The sequence below is a fragment of the Pelodiscus sinensis genome, chromosome 3 (assembly GCF_049634645.1).
Source record: "Pelodiscus sinensis isolate JC-2024 chromosome 3, ASM4963464v1, whole genome shotgun sequence".
Lineage (NCBI taxonomy): Eukaryota > Metazoa > Chordata > Testudines > Trionychidae > Pelodiscus > Pelodiscus sinensis.
In genome coordinates this window covers 87,756,981-87,775,144 of record NC_134713.1, presented here as the reverse complement: position 1 = coordinate 87,775,144, position 18,164 = coordinate 87,756,981, and the positions used below count along the sequence as shown (strand labels likewise).

Below are 18,164 nucleotides of genomic sequence, written 5' to 3'. Positions count from 1 at the left end.
GAAAAGTATAATATGTTGTCTAGTGCTATACTTAAAATTTGCTGAGCTTGTGATTAAGCCCCACAGAGAACATTTCTCCATGTACAGCGCATAAAACAATGCTTTTAGATGTACACTACAAAAGTATGTACAGGCAGTCCCCGGGTTAATGGATCCGACTTACATCGGATCCCTACTTACAAACGGGGTGAGGCAACCCTGCACTAGCTGCTTCCCCCCAGCAGACCAGGGAGACGCGAAGCTAGCGCCCTCCCCCCCCCAGCAGACCAGGGAGACGCGGAGCGGCTTTTCTCAGCAGATACCTCAGCTTGAGAATAAAGGACTGAGGGAAGTGAGGTGTGGGAGAATAAAACTGAGCTCTGGAGAAATGTTTGGCTAGAGTTTCCCCTACAGTATGTACCAGTTCCGACTTACATACAAATTTAACTTAAGAACAAACCTACAGTCCCTATCTTGTACGTAACCCGGGGACTGCCTGTATTCCCCTTAGCATGCTGACTTAATTAAACTAAAACAATGGTTTCTTTTTGTGAAGAGGGACACTAGAGTCTAAAACAATTCTTTTTTATATTGTACAAGAAACTTACATGCCTTCTGGGACGTAACTGAGATAAAAACCATGTTCTATATAATCACTTTTGGATCTAAGAGGCCATGTAAATTTTGGTATTTATAAGAGGTTATTGCAACCTGATTCAGTGCTCAGTAAAGTGAACAGAAAGATCCTCATTGACTTCCTTGGGTACTGGCTTAGGCCTTTTGAGCACAAAAGATTACATGAATTTCCAGTACTTTACAAATATTTGTTTTATACACAGAGACATAGTTTAAAGGGAATGAGAGCCTGCTTAAGACCTGAAGCAAAATGCAGGACAATGTAGCACTTTAAAGACTAACAAGATAACTCTAATTTTTAAACCATAATACCTTCTTCACCTAACTCTGTGGTCACCGGTATTTAATACTGCTAATTCCTTTTCCACAAAAGATTTTTTTTTTACATTTAAGAAAAATAGCACAGAACTTGAATACTAAAGGTTAATACTGCCCAAACAAACAAAAGCAGGAACACAGGATTCCATCCTATGTTTGAAGTTGTACCACTAAAGCAATAATGTTACAGTACAAGAATGAGTCATCTGTCTTCCATAATAATGAAGATAGCTCAAATTTGGACTGAAAAATAGGCTAAAAATCTATTGCAATTTAACTCTATCTTTTTTCTAAAGAATATTTTCCACAAGAAGCAGAGGCTAAAATCTTCTCTGTAGATGCTGACAATTAAGTGAAAAGGTTTGCGCAAAAATTGTTGTTTTTTTTTCTTTTTTACTGTCAAATTAATATTCGGTGCTGGTAGTGCAACATGGAACTGCTTCTGCTAGACTTGGAACTGATAAACTTCCATCAAATTTTGGACCATCCCTATCTTTAGTTATGCTTAGATAGGGAACATTAACTCTGGGCAAAACTTTGAAATCCATATGCAGGGAAAAAGATCTATTGTGAGAATTTTGCCTGAGTAAGGATTTCAAGATTAGGATTTATGTGAACATATCATCCTGATATCCACAAGTGCTTGTTATGTGTAGCATACATAGAAATATAGCATCTTTTTGAGCCCTCGAGGTGCAAGTTGGATATTCAGCACGGTGTAACACTAATGGTGATAGAATTCGTAACTCAGTTCCATCATCTTTTAAAGCTTAACAATAGAAAGATATAGGTCGTTCTGCCATTGGAAAAGGAGGTCACTATACAATCTGGGAAGGGTGGATTGCAAAGTTGTGAGCTCCTACAGTTTTCACAGACTTCTGTTAAAACTGTCAGGGCTCAACGTTTTTTAAATTCAGGACTTGTATATTATTATTTTCATAACTATATTTTTAGTGTGTAGTTTATATGCAGAAATACAATGATTTGTTCAGAATGATCACTGTAATATAACCACATGTTGAGGCACTAAATGCAGACATATACCACTTAGTAATCTCACAGCTCCCTCCATGAATACTAAAAAGGTACTTCTGTTTCGCTTGTTCTGGTCAGAATACATCTGGTGGTTTCTAAGTAAAAAGAGAGAGTGGCACTTTGGATAGGGCAGAACCCCATTTGACAATACCAACATTGGTGTGGCCTTATCTATAGCTTAATTCTGAAAGCTACAGTTCTCCTGCTGGATTTTTTATTTGAAATTCTATATTAATGTTTCACTCTAAAGCCACCTTTGGAAATGATCAGTGACCTGACACATATATCTGTGTTTTAAATAAGAAAAGTAATCACTGCCAAAGTGTAAGATCTTCCTTGAATCACAGACACCTAATATCACAGACACCTAAGAAGGGGGTGTTTCTAGGGGATCCCTAGGTCCTTCCCAGCTACTAGGGATCAAATAAGAATACCCTAACTCAGGGGTGAGGAATCTTCTTTTGCTCGAGGGCTGCTGATCCACAGAAAAGTCAGTCGGTGGCTATGGGAGGCAGCAGGGGACTGGAATGCCAGCATGGGCTTCCCAATGCTGGGGGAGGCCCTAACCCTCAGGGGCCAGATTCAGGCAACTTAGGTTCCCCATCCCTGCCCTAACTGATTCTGATACGTTCCTACAGTACCTCTATAACTCAGCAGTATTGTCTTGACTTTCTTTGTTTTCCCATCCTTGTCTGATTGCAGTGTTAATCCCAATGAAAATATCTCGTCAGTTTCAGGGGGCACATTCTTATCTTGATGCCTGTGCATATTAGCACAACAGATATGAACATACAGCCCCCAAATTTCAGCCGACTCTATTCAGTCCACATTGAAACCAGTCGCTCTTCTGAGGTAAGAATATTTCTGTAGTATGGCACGTGTTTAATATATACAATTACACCACAACCGAAACAAAAATGTCTTTAATGTCTACACTGAATAGCTTGACTATGCCTCATTCATATTACTCCGTGCTTGAAGTGGGATGCTGTACATAAGATTCTACTATGTTAATAATGATCACATTGTCTCAATATACAATCTATAATATCTCTAAGTACATTGAATAGGTATGATTTATTTTATAAACCCTGGATTAAATATACTTGTCTAATAATGTCACTTTATATGTTAGTTAAAGATTGGTAAAAATATATATGTATTCAGTCACCCAGTGCACAGGATTTCATAATTAACCCCGAGCCTGCTGCTGCAGTTCAAAATTCTAGTTCTTATACTGCATTGGGATGAATATTTTTTCACTCCAAGAGAGGAGAATGTTCTGGAAAAAATCTTGAAGTGAGCACAATATGCAACAGAAGTAGCTCCAATATGACACACACTGTAAGGCCCAGATTAGGTGAATGAGTCAAGCAGTTTCCAAACCCCAAACTTCTCTTGTAAACTTAACGGAAGAAAAGCTCACAAGTCCATACAGCCAAACAATGAAGAAGAAGAGGTATTTGTTCCTTGCTCATATAATGTTACCTCTTTTCCCCTATGCTGCATGATTTATTCCAAGTAAACACCCAAAACCACAAGGTTATTGGCAAAATAAATTTGTATAGGCTATTGTCGTAACTAGGGTGGTTTTCCCTATTTCCAAGTTCTTATATTCTCACTGTCTCTGAATGCTGGATGATCATGACAGGGTCAAAAAGCTGTCAATATTAAGCTGCAAGATAGCTTCCTACAGAAAGGACAAAACTTAATCAATAATATTTTTGTTTGCAGGAGTTGGTGTGTGTTCCCTTTTACAGTGCATTTTAATAGTCACTTCTCCATATTACTTGCCTAGCATAACTTACAAATTCAAAGTGGAAGATTACATTATATTTACAAACAAGTTGGCACTTACAGAATAAATTGTATTTTTTCAACCCAGGACACCCATGTTTCAGGCAGACTAGCATAACCTGCTGCCTGATTACATTATGCTACATTAACATGAATAAATAGAATCCCAGCTGGTACATGACCTTTCCAATGGTTTGCTTGCTGCTGAAAAGCAGGACCTTCCACCCCAATTCACGTTTGATGCTCAGAAACTGTTAGTCCAGTGAAAGCAGAGGCTGCATGTTTTCCTCCTCATTTTTATCCAGGCGTTTCTGCACCCCAGGATCCACCACTGACTGAGATCTGCAAAAGGAAAACATTTGAATTTTCTTGCTGAAGCCAAACCAGAGTAAGTCTCAGCTTTTTTTTAAAGGCCTCAAAAATAAGGGTTCAGACAACACAGATATCTTATCACAGCAAGTGATCAGAAATACCTTGATGGAACAAATGCAGGAAAGAACTCAATGTTGGTGTGCTGACACAGGAGTTGAGCACAAAGGGATCTTCTTCTGTTCACACAAGCAGCAAGGCAGGATCTCTCCCTAGCACCCAACATGGCACAAGCTGTCTGCTCTGCCCACTCATGGACTGACCTACTCCACCAAAGAATGGCAGTCTGCTGATAAAGGGACATTTCCAGTAGCCCAACATGCTAATGGAGCACTGCAGTTGGCAGCATATGTTAGGCATCTGCACAAGTTTCTACTGCTGTTCAGAAGGAGAAAATGTGCTCGGCAATGCATTCCACTAAGTCAGTTCCATGGAATCCTGCCATGGCCAGTAGGGCAGATAACACCTCCCTCAACCTTCATGATCAATTTTACAGAGTTAACTAGGGAACTAATGTAAGGCTAAAGTCACTGATAATTGTAAGGCTCTCTGTGAGCCTCAGATGGAAGGCACTATAAAGGTGACAAGCTGGTGCCATAATACCGAGCTGCTAATTAAGTGGTAGATGGTACTTTCCAACAGTACTTTCTATGGCTTCATGGGTTCTCCTTGGGAACCTTTCATCCTTGACTTGGCCTTACCCTGCACAGCTTTAGAGACTAGACAGCATCACTTCCACAAGAGGCATGGCTTCCAACCTTACCTGTTCATTCCAAAGCCAAAATTCTTCATTTCAAAAGCCAGTCAGTAAAAGTTGTGAAGTGTCAGCAGTCTAGTTCCATATTACACCGTTACAGAACTCAAGTGCCTCACAAAAAGCTAAGAACACTGAATCCTGCACTGGATCAAATGCTCTACTAGTTTGAACTGGCACAACTTTCAAGAAAGATGTAGAGAAATTGGAGAGGGTCCAGAGAAGAGCAACAAGAATGATTAAAGGTCTAGAGAACATGACCTATGAAGGAAGGCTGAAAGAATTGGGTTTGTTTAGTTTAGAAAAGAGAAGATTGAGGGGGGACATGATAGCAGTTTTCAGGTATCTAAAAGGGTGTCATAAGGAGGAGGGAGAAAACTTTTGTTCATCTTGGTCTCTGAGGATAGAACAAGAAGCAATGGGCTTAAACTGCAGCAAGGGAGGTTTAGGTTGGACACTAGGAAAAAGTTCCTAACTGTCAGGGTAGTCAAACACTGGAATAAATTTCCCAGGGAGGTTGTGGAATCTCCATCTCTGGAAATATTTAAGAGTAGGTTAGATAAATGTCTACCAGGGATGGTCTAGACAGTATTTGGTCCTGCCATGGGGGCAGGGGACTGGACTTGATGACCTCTTGAGGTCCATTCCAGTTCTAGTATTCTATGATTCTAAGTCTTCAACAAAGTCAATGAAGTTGTGAGTTGACACCACGAGAGAATTTGGTCCATCTTTCTCATCAAGTACAGACAACAAATAAAATAAATTATATGTGAGATTTTCAGGGCAGGAATTCTATCTGTCTTTGTATAGCTCCTATCACAATAGGGTCCCAAACCTGTTCAAGTCTTTGGCCATCCCTGCTATATATGCAAATAAATAATATTTCTACCCAGTGAAAAAATAAGATTTTTTTTCCCCAATTATAGAAAGCCTCTACTTTTACTTTCATCACTTAAACTTGTCACTGGCATGGCGCTGAATATTGCTAGTCCTGGATCACAACTTCCTGGACTTTGGGGGAGATGTTTCACATTGTGGAATGGAAGGAGGAAATGTTTGTATAGCAGACATATAACCATATATATATCTGAGTGTATATGAATGCCCTTATATACTAGGTAAGAACAAGAAAGAGAAGAGTAGTGTAGGCAAACTAGTTCACAAGTAAATAGAATATATAAAAATGTTTGACTACAATATATTCTGGAGCTCTTTTTATTCTTCCATTAATATTTCTTTCTGAACTAATAATAAAATACAGGCAGTCCCCGGGTTATGTACAAGATAGGGACTGTAGGTTTGTTCTTAAGTTGAATTTGTATGTAAGTCAGAACTGGTACATATTGTAGGGGAAACTCTAGCCAAACATTTCTCCAGAGCTCAGTTTTATTCTCCCACACCTCACTTCCCTCAGTCCTTTATTCTCAAGCTGAGGTGTCTGCTAAGAAAAGCCGCTCCGCGTCTCCCTGGTCTGCTGCTGCGGGGGGGGGGGGGGGGGGGCTAGCTTCGCGTCTCCCTGGTCTGCTGGGGGGAAGCAGCTAGTGCGGGGTTGCCTCACCCCGTTTGTAAGTAGGGATCCGATGTAAGTCGGATCCATGTAACCCGGGGACTGCCTGTAGTGCACTTGTTCCCAAGTATGTGCTGGAACTTGGGATTTGTCCCCAGGTTCATGAGGAAAATCTGTTAAAAAAAGCTGATGTGCTTAAGTGCAGGGCTAATTTCTCTGTTATATTTAAATCTTCATGAACCGGTGCTTAAAAATAAACCTCTGACACAAGAGGTATTACTACTGTCATTTCTAAGGAATCAGACTGAAGTTCCATGAACCCACGCCTTGGCTCGTCAAGTTAGTGAACAATCAAGTATTACAAAGCTGACATGCTTATGATCAGGAAGAGAAAATAGAGATGACAACCACCCTTCATTAGTTCCTTGCTATGCTGTTTAAAGGCTTAAGGGTGTCCTGACTCTAGTAGCTTTTCAAGGGTTTTCAAGGATGTCCACTCCCTCTGTCCTGCTCCCTGCCCTGGCCCCCAACCACCTGCACACCCCATATTTCCCACTGCAAGCAAATATGTAAGATGGGAATGGAATAGGTGAGATCAATTATCTATCATCTGTATCTCTTTCAGACTGGCCATTGAAATTTGCTAGGTCCTGGGGTAGAAGGCCCTAGACAATAGGGAAGACACCACAACTGTCACTAAATAATTATAAATGAGAGTAAGAGGGAGGCTATTATGGGCATATATGTATTGACTTCAGTCAAGCCATGTATGGACCTAGAGAAACCCACAACTCCTCCACTCCCTCAAAAAACTGGATATGCTTTCAAAAGGAAAGACACTTATATTCCTGATCAATTAAGTTAGCTTTAAAAATTTGTGGCTCCCTTTGTTGTAATCATCCTCATTGCTTCTTAAAGCATCTCTCTCTACCATGCTGTGATACTTCAGTGATACATCAAGGAAACAACAACTGCACTTTTGCACTTGTACAATACTTTCTTTATTAGATGGAAGTTATTTTTAATACAGTAAAACCCCGATGGTCCGGCATCTGATGGTCCGGCACGCCTGATGGTCCAGCACCATCAGGAACCTGGAAGTGCTCCGGGCAGCCGGACCATTGGAGCTGATCTGCCCCCAGCTTCCCTGATTCAGCCACTGCTAAAACTGACCAGCGGCTGAATCGGGGAAGCCAGGGGCAGACCAGCTGGAGTGCTGCTGGGTTAGTCCCGTAGTGCTGCCCCTCGGGGCTGTGGGACCAACCCGGCAGCACCCCAGCTGTCCCCGATTCAACCGCTGCTGAAACTGACCAGCAGCTGATTCCAGGAAGCCCGAGGCAGAGCTGCTCTGCCCCAGGCTTCCTGGAGTCAGCCACTGGTCAGTTTCAACAGCGGCTGACTTGGGGACACCTGGGGCAGAGCAGCTGGGGTGCTCCTGGGTTGGTCCAGTAGCGCTGCTCCTCAGTGCTGTGGGATCAACCCGGCAGTGCCCCAGCTGATCTGCCCAGGTGTCCTGATTCAGCCGCTGCTGAAAAACTGACCAGCGGCTGACTCCAGGAAGCCTGGGGCAGAGCAGCTCTGCCTCGGGCTTCCTGGAGTCGGCCCCTGATCAGTATCAGCAGCAGCTGAATCAGGACGCCTGGGGCAGAGCAGCTGGGGAACTGCGGGGTTGGTCCAGTAGCGCCGAGGAGCAGCGCTGCGGTACTAACCCGGCAGCACCCCAGCTGCTCTGCCCCAGGCGTCCCCAAGAGTAGCTGGGGTGCTGTCGGGTTGGTCTCGCCGCGCCAAGGGTCGGCGCTACCGGACTAACCCGGCAGCACTCCAGCTGCTCTGCTGCAGGCGTCCCCGATTCAGCCGCTGCTGAAACTGACCAGCAGCGGCTGAATCAGGGATGCCTGGGGCAAAGCCAGACTATCGGAAGGGGGGGCTATGAGGGGTCTGGGGTGGAATCCTGCCCCATCCCAGGCCCCTGATAGCCCCCCCTTCCGATAGTCCGGCAAATCTGATAATCCGGCACCCCCTGGGTCCTAAAGGTGCCGGATTGTCGGAAGTTTACTATATTTTGAAAAAATCTTCTATCTCCTCCCACCCTATGAAATAGATTGGTGTTGTTAACCCCCATTTTAGAGACTGAAGCACTCCAAAGTTGAGTCACACAGGAGCTTTAGCACAAATGAGAGACAGGCACAGGAAGTTTAGCTGAGACTACAACTCAGGTTTCGGAGTACTGTACCCTTAAATAAGAGATCATCCTGCTTTTCACATTTGGTTCACCCAATCCCGGAAGACTTAGATGAGCTCTAAGGCATTTCTGAAGTATACACTATGGGTTTAAAGAAGATATATGGAAGCAAGCTGAATGACAGAATAATAACATTCTTGATAGGACTGGATTTGAGGAAGTTTATCTTGTGGGTCCAATAATTACTGAGATACCAAAAGAAGTTAAAGAAGAAAACAGTTGCTCTGACACACATACAAAAGCCTAGAAATTCAGTCGGCTGTCACTCCACTCTTTGTTTGCTCTCTTTTTACAACAGATGTCAGAAAGCAGTGTGTGCTGCTGCATACCACAGTGAATGCAGTCAAGGCAAAACAAATCAGTCATGTGTGCTGTTCGATACCATACCAATGTAAACCTCAGCAAAACAAGTCAGTCAAGGTGATAACATCAGCCTTAACTCTGATTTTTCCTTACTTCTGTCACTGTCTATCTTAGCCTCAATGCCATTTTAACACACTATATTTAATGCACTGAAGCCGTAGAGCTTTCTAGGGATGTAAAATCCTGTTTAATTGGTTAACCAGTTAAACATAGTGTTGAACCAGTTAACCAATTAAAGGGGAGGGTGGGTGTGGGGGAGTCACTCCAAGCTGGCTGGAGCACCCTTCCTCTGCCTACTGCTGGGTTGTCTGCTCCAGAACAGCTGGAGCAGACCTTGCCTGCAGTAGGCCCCACAAGGCTAGAGCAGGCCTCTGCATGCAGCAGGTAGGGAGCTGCTCCAGACTTCAATGGTTAATCTTAACAGCCTCATCCATTAAATACTACTCTCTACTTTTATTGCTCTCATCTAGCCCCTCTCCAACGCAGAGAGACCTTCAGTCAAAATGATCTTCCTTGCCCACAACTCTGAAAATGCTTCCCTCTGCTCTAGTTCCTCCACTGCCTTCCTTTCTCTTTCTGTGCCAAACTCAATCTCTTTGAATTGGATCTTCAGGTCTGGATTTGAATTAGCGTCACAGAGTAGATTTGCCCCATTATCCTCACTTTCAAGGCTCAACATTGTTCTTCCCTGTTTATATTTCTGCTCTCATTGCCTGCTACTTCTATCTGCCTATGCCCTGCACGCTGACAACTCTGCCTTCCTATCATTCCATCTGCAGTCTTGCACCTTTTTCTCATACTATCTTCCAAGCCTGAAACAGCATCACTCCTCTAGTGTACCAAACCACCTTGCTCGCCTTCCTAAAAACTATACTTGTTCCAGTTAGCCTTTCACCAATAACTAGCACATCCTGTCCTCATGCTATATGACGGCAAGATAATTATACTAACTATACAAAGAAATCTCAGCATACCAAGATATTTGTTAGATTCTGTTCTCTCTCTTTCTCCCACTACTTGGTCCACATGTAGGCTAATCTTTTGTAAGCAACTTGATGAGGGACCTTCATTTCTTGTCCATGCTGTGCCGAGTACTATTGAAGAAATTATAATAGGCTCACAGTCCCACTGGTTATGATTACTGTTATAAAAATCAGCTTCGCAGACATTTTTAAAATGGTTTCTCAGGTTATAAATCATTTGGAGAAATTAGCTATGGCATCAAGAGCAACTAATATAGGGAATTAAGGAAGTATTAATACCACAAAAGTGCTGGGATGCCTCAAAAGCTGATTTAACATACCTCTTCATGGATTTGGGAGAGAGATCCTTTTCTAGGTCTTTTGCAGGAGTGCTGTAGGAGTCCACATTGTACTCACTGTCATCATCATACTCATGGTCTAGCAGAGTTCTCGCCCATGTGCCCATGTCATAGGGTGGCAGCATCCCTCCGAACTCAGAAGGTAAGATCTCAGGATGAATTAGCTGATGCAGGCTGTTGAGGTTATTACCATGCAGAAATATCTGTTCATGTGAGGATAAAACCAAAAACGTCACAAATCTACACACCCCAAAATAATATCATTATTATAACTGGTAATAAATATTTATACTGGGGCCCTACTGGGCTAAGAGATGTTCCAATGGAGGCAGATAGAATCCCTGCCTTGAGCCATCATGTTGTGTCTATGAGCCTACAAATACACAAGGGAATCACTTTAAGCATATGAACAGTTCCACCTAAAGAGTTTACAAGATCAAGTGCCTAAGATAAATATTCAACAAATTACAAGACACTATCCAATCTATATTTTTTTAAGTTTGATAATTCCATAAGAAATGAATATTGGCTTTTACCAACTAGCCTTTAAACAGTCACTGAGTTCTCTCAGAAACAAAGTGACCAAGGACAGTGATTCTCAGCCCTTCTTTAACTAAACACCCCCAAACCCAGACCTGAGCAAAATACCCTCTGTGGGCCAGATCCGGCCCACCAAGCTGCCAGATACAACCTGCGGATGCAGTGGGGAGACTCAGGCAGATTCTCTGCCTGCCTGCCGCACGCTGCTGAGAAATGCAGCCATTGCGGGGTTCTGTTTGAACAGCTGTGAGCCGGGTGGGGGGAGAGGGAAGGAAAAGCTTCATGCTCTGCTCCCACCCCAGCACAGTCCCATTGGCCAGTTTCCGATCAATAGGAGCTGCCTGTTGTCAACAGGCAGCTTGGGAAGCACCCTTCCCCTCCCCTCCCCCCCGGCTTGTAGCTGTTCAAAAACCACATAGACCTATAGCAGGTAAGTCTCCCAGCTGGAGCCAGCCTCTGATACCCCAAACTTCTGTCCCCAACCCCACATAATCCAAACCCTCTGTCCCCCTCCTGTACCCATATCCCCTCCCAGATCCTGCATCCCAATCCCCTGCCCCAGGTCACAACCCATACCCCTGCACCCTCTCTTGGACCCCGGTCTCCTGCCCCAAGTCACAACCCCCTCTTGCCCCAGGTCACAACCCAAACCCTTCACCCTAGTCCCCTAATGCAGGTCACGACTGCCTCCATCACCAAAACTCCCTTCCAGACCCCAAATCCTCTCCTGCACCCCAATCCCTCCCCAACCAGAGGTGGTTCAAGGGGGACATGTGGGTCACAAATGCTGAGGTGGTAGGGCACAGAGATGGTGTGTCTCCTTGGAGAGCTGCTGCCTGCTCATGGAGTCAATGGCTGTGAAGCAATCTCTTCTGATGTGATAGGGGAAGAGATCTGTACCAACTCTGCACATTTTGGTTGTGTACCTCCAATCCAGACAGGCGGAGGGCTTGCCAAGGTGAGTCAGAAGGTGGAGGTAATGCTTTCTTCCTAAGCCCTCCTACTTAGGGATGAAGCCCAGTTTATTTTGACTGACCCCCTAAAATCTGCTGGGGCCCATGGATCCCTGGCAGAGAACCAGTGCCATAGACCATCAAACCCAGAAGACGCAGATGAAAGTTTTTCAATAACAAACAAACCCCCAAAAAATTACATTCAAAGCACAGGATTTGGTAGTGATGAGGAACTTCAACTCTTCTGAGAGCACACAGTTATTCACAAATTCTCAGAATGCACTGGAAACTTTTATTGAAGAAGGTTAAAAAAAACCTCATTAGGCCAGAAGGCTATTCTAGATTTGATTATGATAAATAGGGAGGAAGTATAGAAGGCAACTTTGTCAAAAGGAAGACCAGCCAATGTGGTTACCCCAGAGAAGAATAAGGCACTATATATATATATATATATATATATATATATATATATATATATATATATATATATATATATATATATATATATATATATATATAACCTGAAGTAATTTTAAAAATCATTATGTGCTCATTTCTTATGAAAGAGCACTGGTTAAAATATTTACCTGTCTATCACTCAACCCACTGAGACTCACATTCTTAAAATAAAATAGGTTTAAGTGCTTTGCTGAACTGGAGTCTAAAAGGATAAAGACATGTATATTTTTGTGGCAGGGGAGACATTCTTCATAACAGAAATCTTTAAAATCATATTGAAATGAGTGACACAAACACCCACTGGAGATTTTGAGCACATCTATTTTCAGTACACTATGGCTATGTCTACACTACAAAGAAAAGTCGGAAAAAGATACGCAAATTGCAAAGTGCAATTTGCGTATCTTTTTCCGCTTTTCTTCCGAAAGAGGCTTTTCCAACATTTGGCCCATCTACACAGGGCCAAATGTCAGAAAAAGCCCTCTTTCGAAACATCTCTTCTTCCTCATAGAATGAGGTTTTTGAAAAAGCAGATGTGTTCCTTGGATGTGATAGAGCTTTTCCAGGATAACCTCTGGTATCCTGGAAAAGCTCTGCAGTGTAGACATAGCCTATGATACATCTACAGACTATCATTGTTTAACAATACAAAAAACAAACAGAATACCCTTTTTCGTGTCTTCTCCTTTAAAAAGGGTCGGATAACTGTGTAGAGGGCATGGATATACCATGGTTGATTGACAAAATGAATTCCTCCAAACCGAGCTGGAAAACTATCCTAGAAAACATAAAAAAAAAAACCATCATGAGTAAAGTAAATTCTTTGGAAAAGATATATGGTGTGCATCAACTCAATTTTCTTCTGTTAAAATGCATTCATTTGCTTAACCTTAAATTTTTTTTCCAAAATGGTGCTCATTCAGTGCTGTTCCAACATTCCATTGCAGAGTAGCAATACTTCTGGACAAATTCCTGACAGAATGATTACAAAAGACTTCACAGCACTGAGCTGATCTCTTGATGTCCCTTTCAGCCTACATTCCTATGATTCTATAAACAGCCCCTATGTAGACTTTTCACATTTATGATCTGCCCAGAAGCCACCTATACAGCATGCTGTCCCTGATTATATCCATTCAATTTCATTCACTCTTTAATACTAGTGTGCCACATTCCTATCTCTGCCAGTATTATAACTAGAAGGCTACGTCTACACTGCAGGCTTCTTACGCAAGAACTTTTTGCGCAAGAGTTCTTGCTCAAGAGCCAATCCACATTGACAAGTGCTTTTGTGCTAGAGATGTGCTTTTGCGCAAGAGCATCCAAGGCAGTGTGCTCTCTTGTGCAAGAAAACTCTGATGGCCATTTTAGCCATAGGGGTTTCTTGTGCAAGAAAGCCGTTACCCATCCATATATGCCTTTTTGCGCAAGAGCGCTTGCGTAAAAAGGCTTAGTCCTCATAGAAAGAGGAATAACTCTTGTGCAAAAAGCCCTGTGTTCTTACGATTTACTGTACTTTTTCTTTTACAAGAATGCACTTATAGTGTGGACGCTCCGCACGTTTTTGCACAAAAAAGTGTTCCTACCTTAAAAATCAGATGTAAACCTAACCTGGAAGTCAAAACATATACAATATTGTTTACAGTTTCCATAATTAAATTGCATTAAACATGATCATAAAATATTTATGAGCCTTGTTCTCATAAACATATTCAAAGGCTGTGAGCTGACATATATGGAGCAAGCTTCATTCTAAATTGGTTTTGGCTGCTTTGCCAAGAGGTGGAATACTCATTTGTATGGTTATTTTCATATTCTCATTTTTGTTCTCAGGACCAAAAACTGCAATAATATTGTATGACCAAGCATGCATTTTATTTTTGAAAGTTGATAGCAAGGAACAGACACCCTCCTCTAACAGCCAGGAAGAAAGCTTGAAGTGACAAGTGATTTCACTATCCCTTTTCTGGAATACTGCCACCAAATTCATCATGTCCATATGTGTGCATATACCCAGCGACTCGAATAGTCTGCTGTTCTCTGATATCTAGGCTAGACCCTTTGCATTAGGCATACGTGCAAGACAACAAGAGGTTTAAATATGCAATAATTTTAAATGCTCCCGATTTTCACAGATACCCATGTTATATAACATTGCAGGATGAGTACCCCACATGCTTCTTTAAACGGGATGATATTTAGATACACTGATGAGTTGTATAATGGTATTCACTTGAGTTCTTACTATATTTAATTACTTCAACATTTATTTGTCTTGTGGAGAAATGCCCATATTTGCCAGAAGTTCTCAGATCCCCAGAAGGCAAAGACAGTAGAGCTCTGAGGGTATGTCTACACTAGCCCCCTAGTTCGAACGAGGTAGGCCAATATAGGCATTTGAAGTTGCAAATCGAGCCTGGGATTTAAATATCCCGCACTTGATTTGCATCTTCCCGGCCGGTCACCATTTTTTGAAATTTACAAATCCGGACTAACTGCCCGCATCTACACGCAGCAGGGACCTGGTATTTCGAATTAAAGCCCCTAAATCGAACTACCTGTTAAACCTCCTTGCAGGAGGAATAACAGGTAGTTCGATTTAGGGCTTTACTTTATCTGATCCTACATTTTCTTTCACATATAGTGCCACTCCCCTACCAGCCTCTCTTCTGTCCTGATATATTTTGTATCTTGGTACAACTGTGTCCCATGATTGTCCTCATTCCACCAAGCAAAAGCAAAAAAGGAACTATCTTACTGCAACAAGTGAAATCAAAGGAAGGACTCGTGCATACATTTATTAAACACCATTTTAAAATAAGTTGGTTTTGTGCCCCCCATTACTTCTAGTGGTTGGCTGTTCCTAAACCTCACTTCTCTGATGCTTAGAAATTTCCAGCTTGAATATGTTTACAGCCAATTTATATGCATTTGTTCTTGTGCCAACTAAATAATTATTTTCTTCCCTGGGATTTTACCCGATGTATTTATTTATAGAGAAGAACCATATTTCAGCCAACTTTTTTGCTAGGCTAAACAAGCCAAGTTTTTAGTTTCCTCTCAAAAATTATATTCTCTGTACCCCTGATCACCCTAGTAGCTCTTCTCTGTATCTGTTCCAGTTTGAATCATCTTTCTTTAACATGGTAAACAGAATTGTACACAGTATTCCAGAGTAAGTCTTGGCATTGTTTTTGTCCAGTGGCATTAATACTTCCCTATCCCCACTGTAAATACTTTGCCTGATACAGTCCTAGGTCTATATTTACATTGTTCACAGCCATGTTATATTAGTGGCTCATAGTCATCCTGTGATCCATCCATACACTCAGGTCTCTCTCCTCCTCACTCATATTCAACTGATGAATCACAGCTACTATCAAAAAATACCCGTTAGCCCCTATATACGTAGCTTTGCACTTTGTACTGTTCATTCCATTTCTATTACTTCTGTCCTCAAGGTCATCCATTTCTTCTTAGATATGTTGACCCTCCTCTATATTGCTACCTCCCAATTTTGTCTTCAGCACACTCCTACTTTTTGTCCCAAGATCATTAATGAAAATACACTAGTGAACTTTATATTAAAAGTTCTCCTTTCAACACCATTCACTAACCCCGCTTTCAGTTCCAATACTAACAAATAATTTCCTGTATAATACTATGTCTGAGCCATTACTAACGTCCAAATAGATTAAATCTAGTACATTTCCCTTGTCTTAAAAAAGTCAATTATAAAGATATCCATTTAGTTTAGTAAGATCTATCTTTGATAATTACATGTTGTATTTTATCCCCCTTTCTGTTTGCTTTCATGTCTAAGAATATTTTTTCTTCAAAAGCTTTATATGCTACCCAAGCCTTGCTTCATTAACAAGAAAAGAAGGTGCTATTTGCACCTTTGGAACCAGTATTTCAACATTCAGAAGTCAAATGTGCACATACAATAATCTCAACTCCACAGCAAAATCTGAAATAACTGTCATAAGTGTTTGGAAAGACTGTGCCACAAAGAGGTCATTACACATCTTGCAAACATCAAGCAGAATGAGTAAGAACTTGGATCCTTAATTCACCTTGCACCTTGTCAATAAAATAAATCTCCATGCTGAAAAAATACATTATGATGGTTAAAAGATAGCAAGTTATTTACATATCAGAGCAACTAGAATTGTAGAATACTAAAACTAAAAGGGACCTCAAGAGGTTATCCAATCCAGTCTCCTGCCCTCACGGCAGGACCTAGTACTGTCTAGACCATCCCTGATAAGTGTCTGTCTAACCTGCTCTTAAATATCTCCAGTGATGGAGATTCCACAACCTCCTTTGGCAATTTATTCCAGTGTCTAAATACCCTGGATACTTCTAGATTGCAAGCTTCTTCCGGAAGAGATCATCCAGAAAAACGTTTTTTGAAAGAGAGAGTCTACACAGCAAAAATGCAACAAAAAAGCAATCTGCTTTTTCGAAAGATAGCATCCACATTGATTGGATGCTATCTTGCATATGAGGTCACCCAGAACCGGTTCAGACAGGGCATTAGGTCAGCAGTTGCTTCTGAGTCCTTTTTTTGCAATAGCATCACTCTGATGACTCATATTCAGCTTGTGGTCCACTATAACCCCAGATCCCTTTCTGCCATACTCCTTCCCAGACAGTCGTTTCCCATTCTGTATGTGTGAAACTGATTGTTCCTTCCTAAGTGGAGCACTTTGCATTTGTCTTTATTAAACTTCATCCTGTTTACCTCAGACCATTTCTCCAGATCATTTTGAATTATGACCCTATCCTTCAGATTAGTCGCAACCCCTCCCAGCTTGCTATCATCTGCAAACTTAATAAGCATACTTTCTATGCCAATAACTAAATCGTTGATAAAGATATTAAACAGAGCTGGTCCCAAAACAGACCCCTGTGGAACCCCACTTGTTATACCTTTTCAGCAGGATTGTGAACCATTAATAACTACTCTCTGAGTACGGTTAACCAGCCAGTTATGCACCCACCTTATAGTAGCCCCTTCTAAGTTGCATTTGCCTAGTTTATTGATAAGAATATCATGCAAGATCATATCAAATGCCTTACTAAAGTCTAAGTATGCCACATCCACCGCTTCTCCCTTATCCACAAGACTAGTTATCCTATCAAAGAAAGCGATCAGTTTGGTCTGACGTGATTTATTCTTTACAAATCCATGCTGGCTGTTCCCTATCACCTTGCCTCCTTCCAAGTGTTTACAGATGATTTCCTTAATTACTTGCTCCATTATCTTCCCTGGCACAGAAGTTAAACTAACTGGTCTGTAGTTTCCTGGATTGTTCTTATTTCCCTTTTTATAAATGGGCACTATATTTGCCCTTTTCCAGTCTTCTGGAATCTCTCCTGTCCCCCATGATTTTCCAAAGATGATAGCTAGAGGCTCAGATACCTCCTCTATCAGTTCCTTGAGTATTCTAGGATGCATTTCATCAGGCCCTGATGACTTGCAGGCATCTAACTTTTCTAGGTGATTTTTAACTTGTTCTTTTTTTTATTGTTTTTGTTTTCTTGTTACTCTTTATGGGTATGTCTACACTACCCTGCTAGTTCGAACTAGCGGTGTAATGTAGGCATACCGCACTTGCAAATGAAGCCTGGGATTTGAATTTCCCGGGCTTCATTTGCATAAACTGGGCGCCGCCATTTTTAAATCCCTGCTCTTTCGAACCCCGTGCCACGTGGCTACACGCGGCACGAACTAGGTAGTTCGGACTAGGCTTCCTAGTCCGAACTACCGTTACTCCTCATTCCACGAGGAGTAATGGTAGTTCGGACTAGGAAGCCTAGTCTGAACTACCTAGTTCGTGCCACGTGTAGCCGCGCGGCACGGGGTTCGAAAGAGCAGGGATTTT

The 18,164-nt window shown here is 41.9% G+C and overlaps 1 protein-coding gene across 1 annotated transcript in view; it reads right to left on the bottom strand.

Moving 5' to 3' along the window:
- Positions 1-464: 464 nt before the first annotated feature.
- The window catches only part of CLVS2 (clavesin 2), an 83,918-nt gene continuing 66,218 nt past the window's right edge, over positions 465-18,164 (bottom strand). Inside the window, exons 3-5 of the mRNA XM_075924073.1 lie at positions 12,941-13,051; positions 10,304-10,524; positions 465-4,107 (exon numbers count right to left, since the gene is read on the bottom strand). Of these exons, the coding sequence (XP_075780188.1) occupies positions 4,020-4,107; positions 10,304-10,524; positions 12,941-13,051 (420 nt within the window). The 3' untranslated portion in view covers positions 465-4,019. The remainder of the gene's footprint in view (positions 4,108-10,303; positions 10,525-12,940; positions 13,052-18,164) is intronic.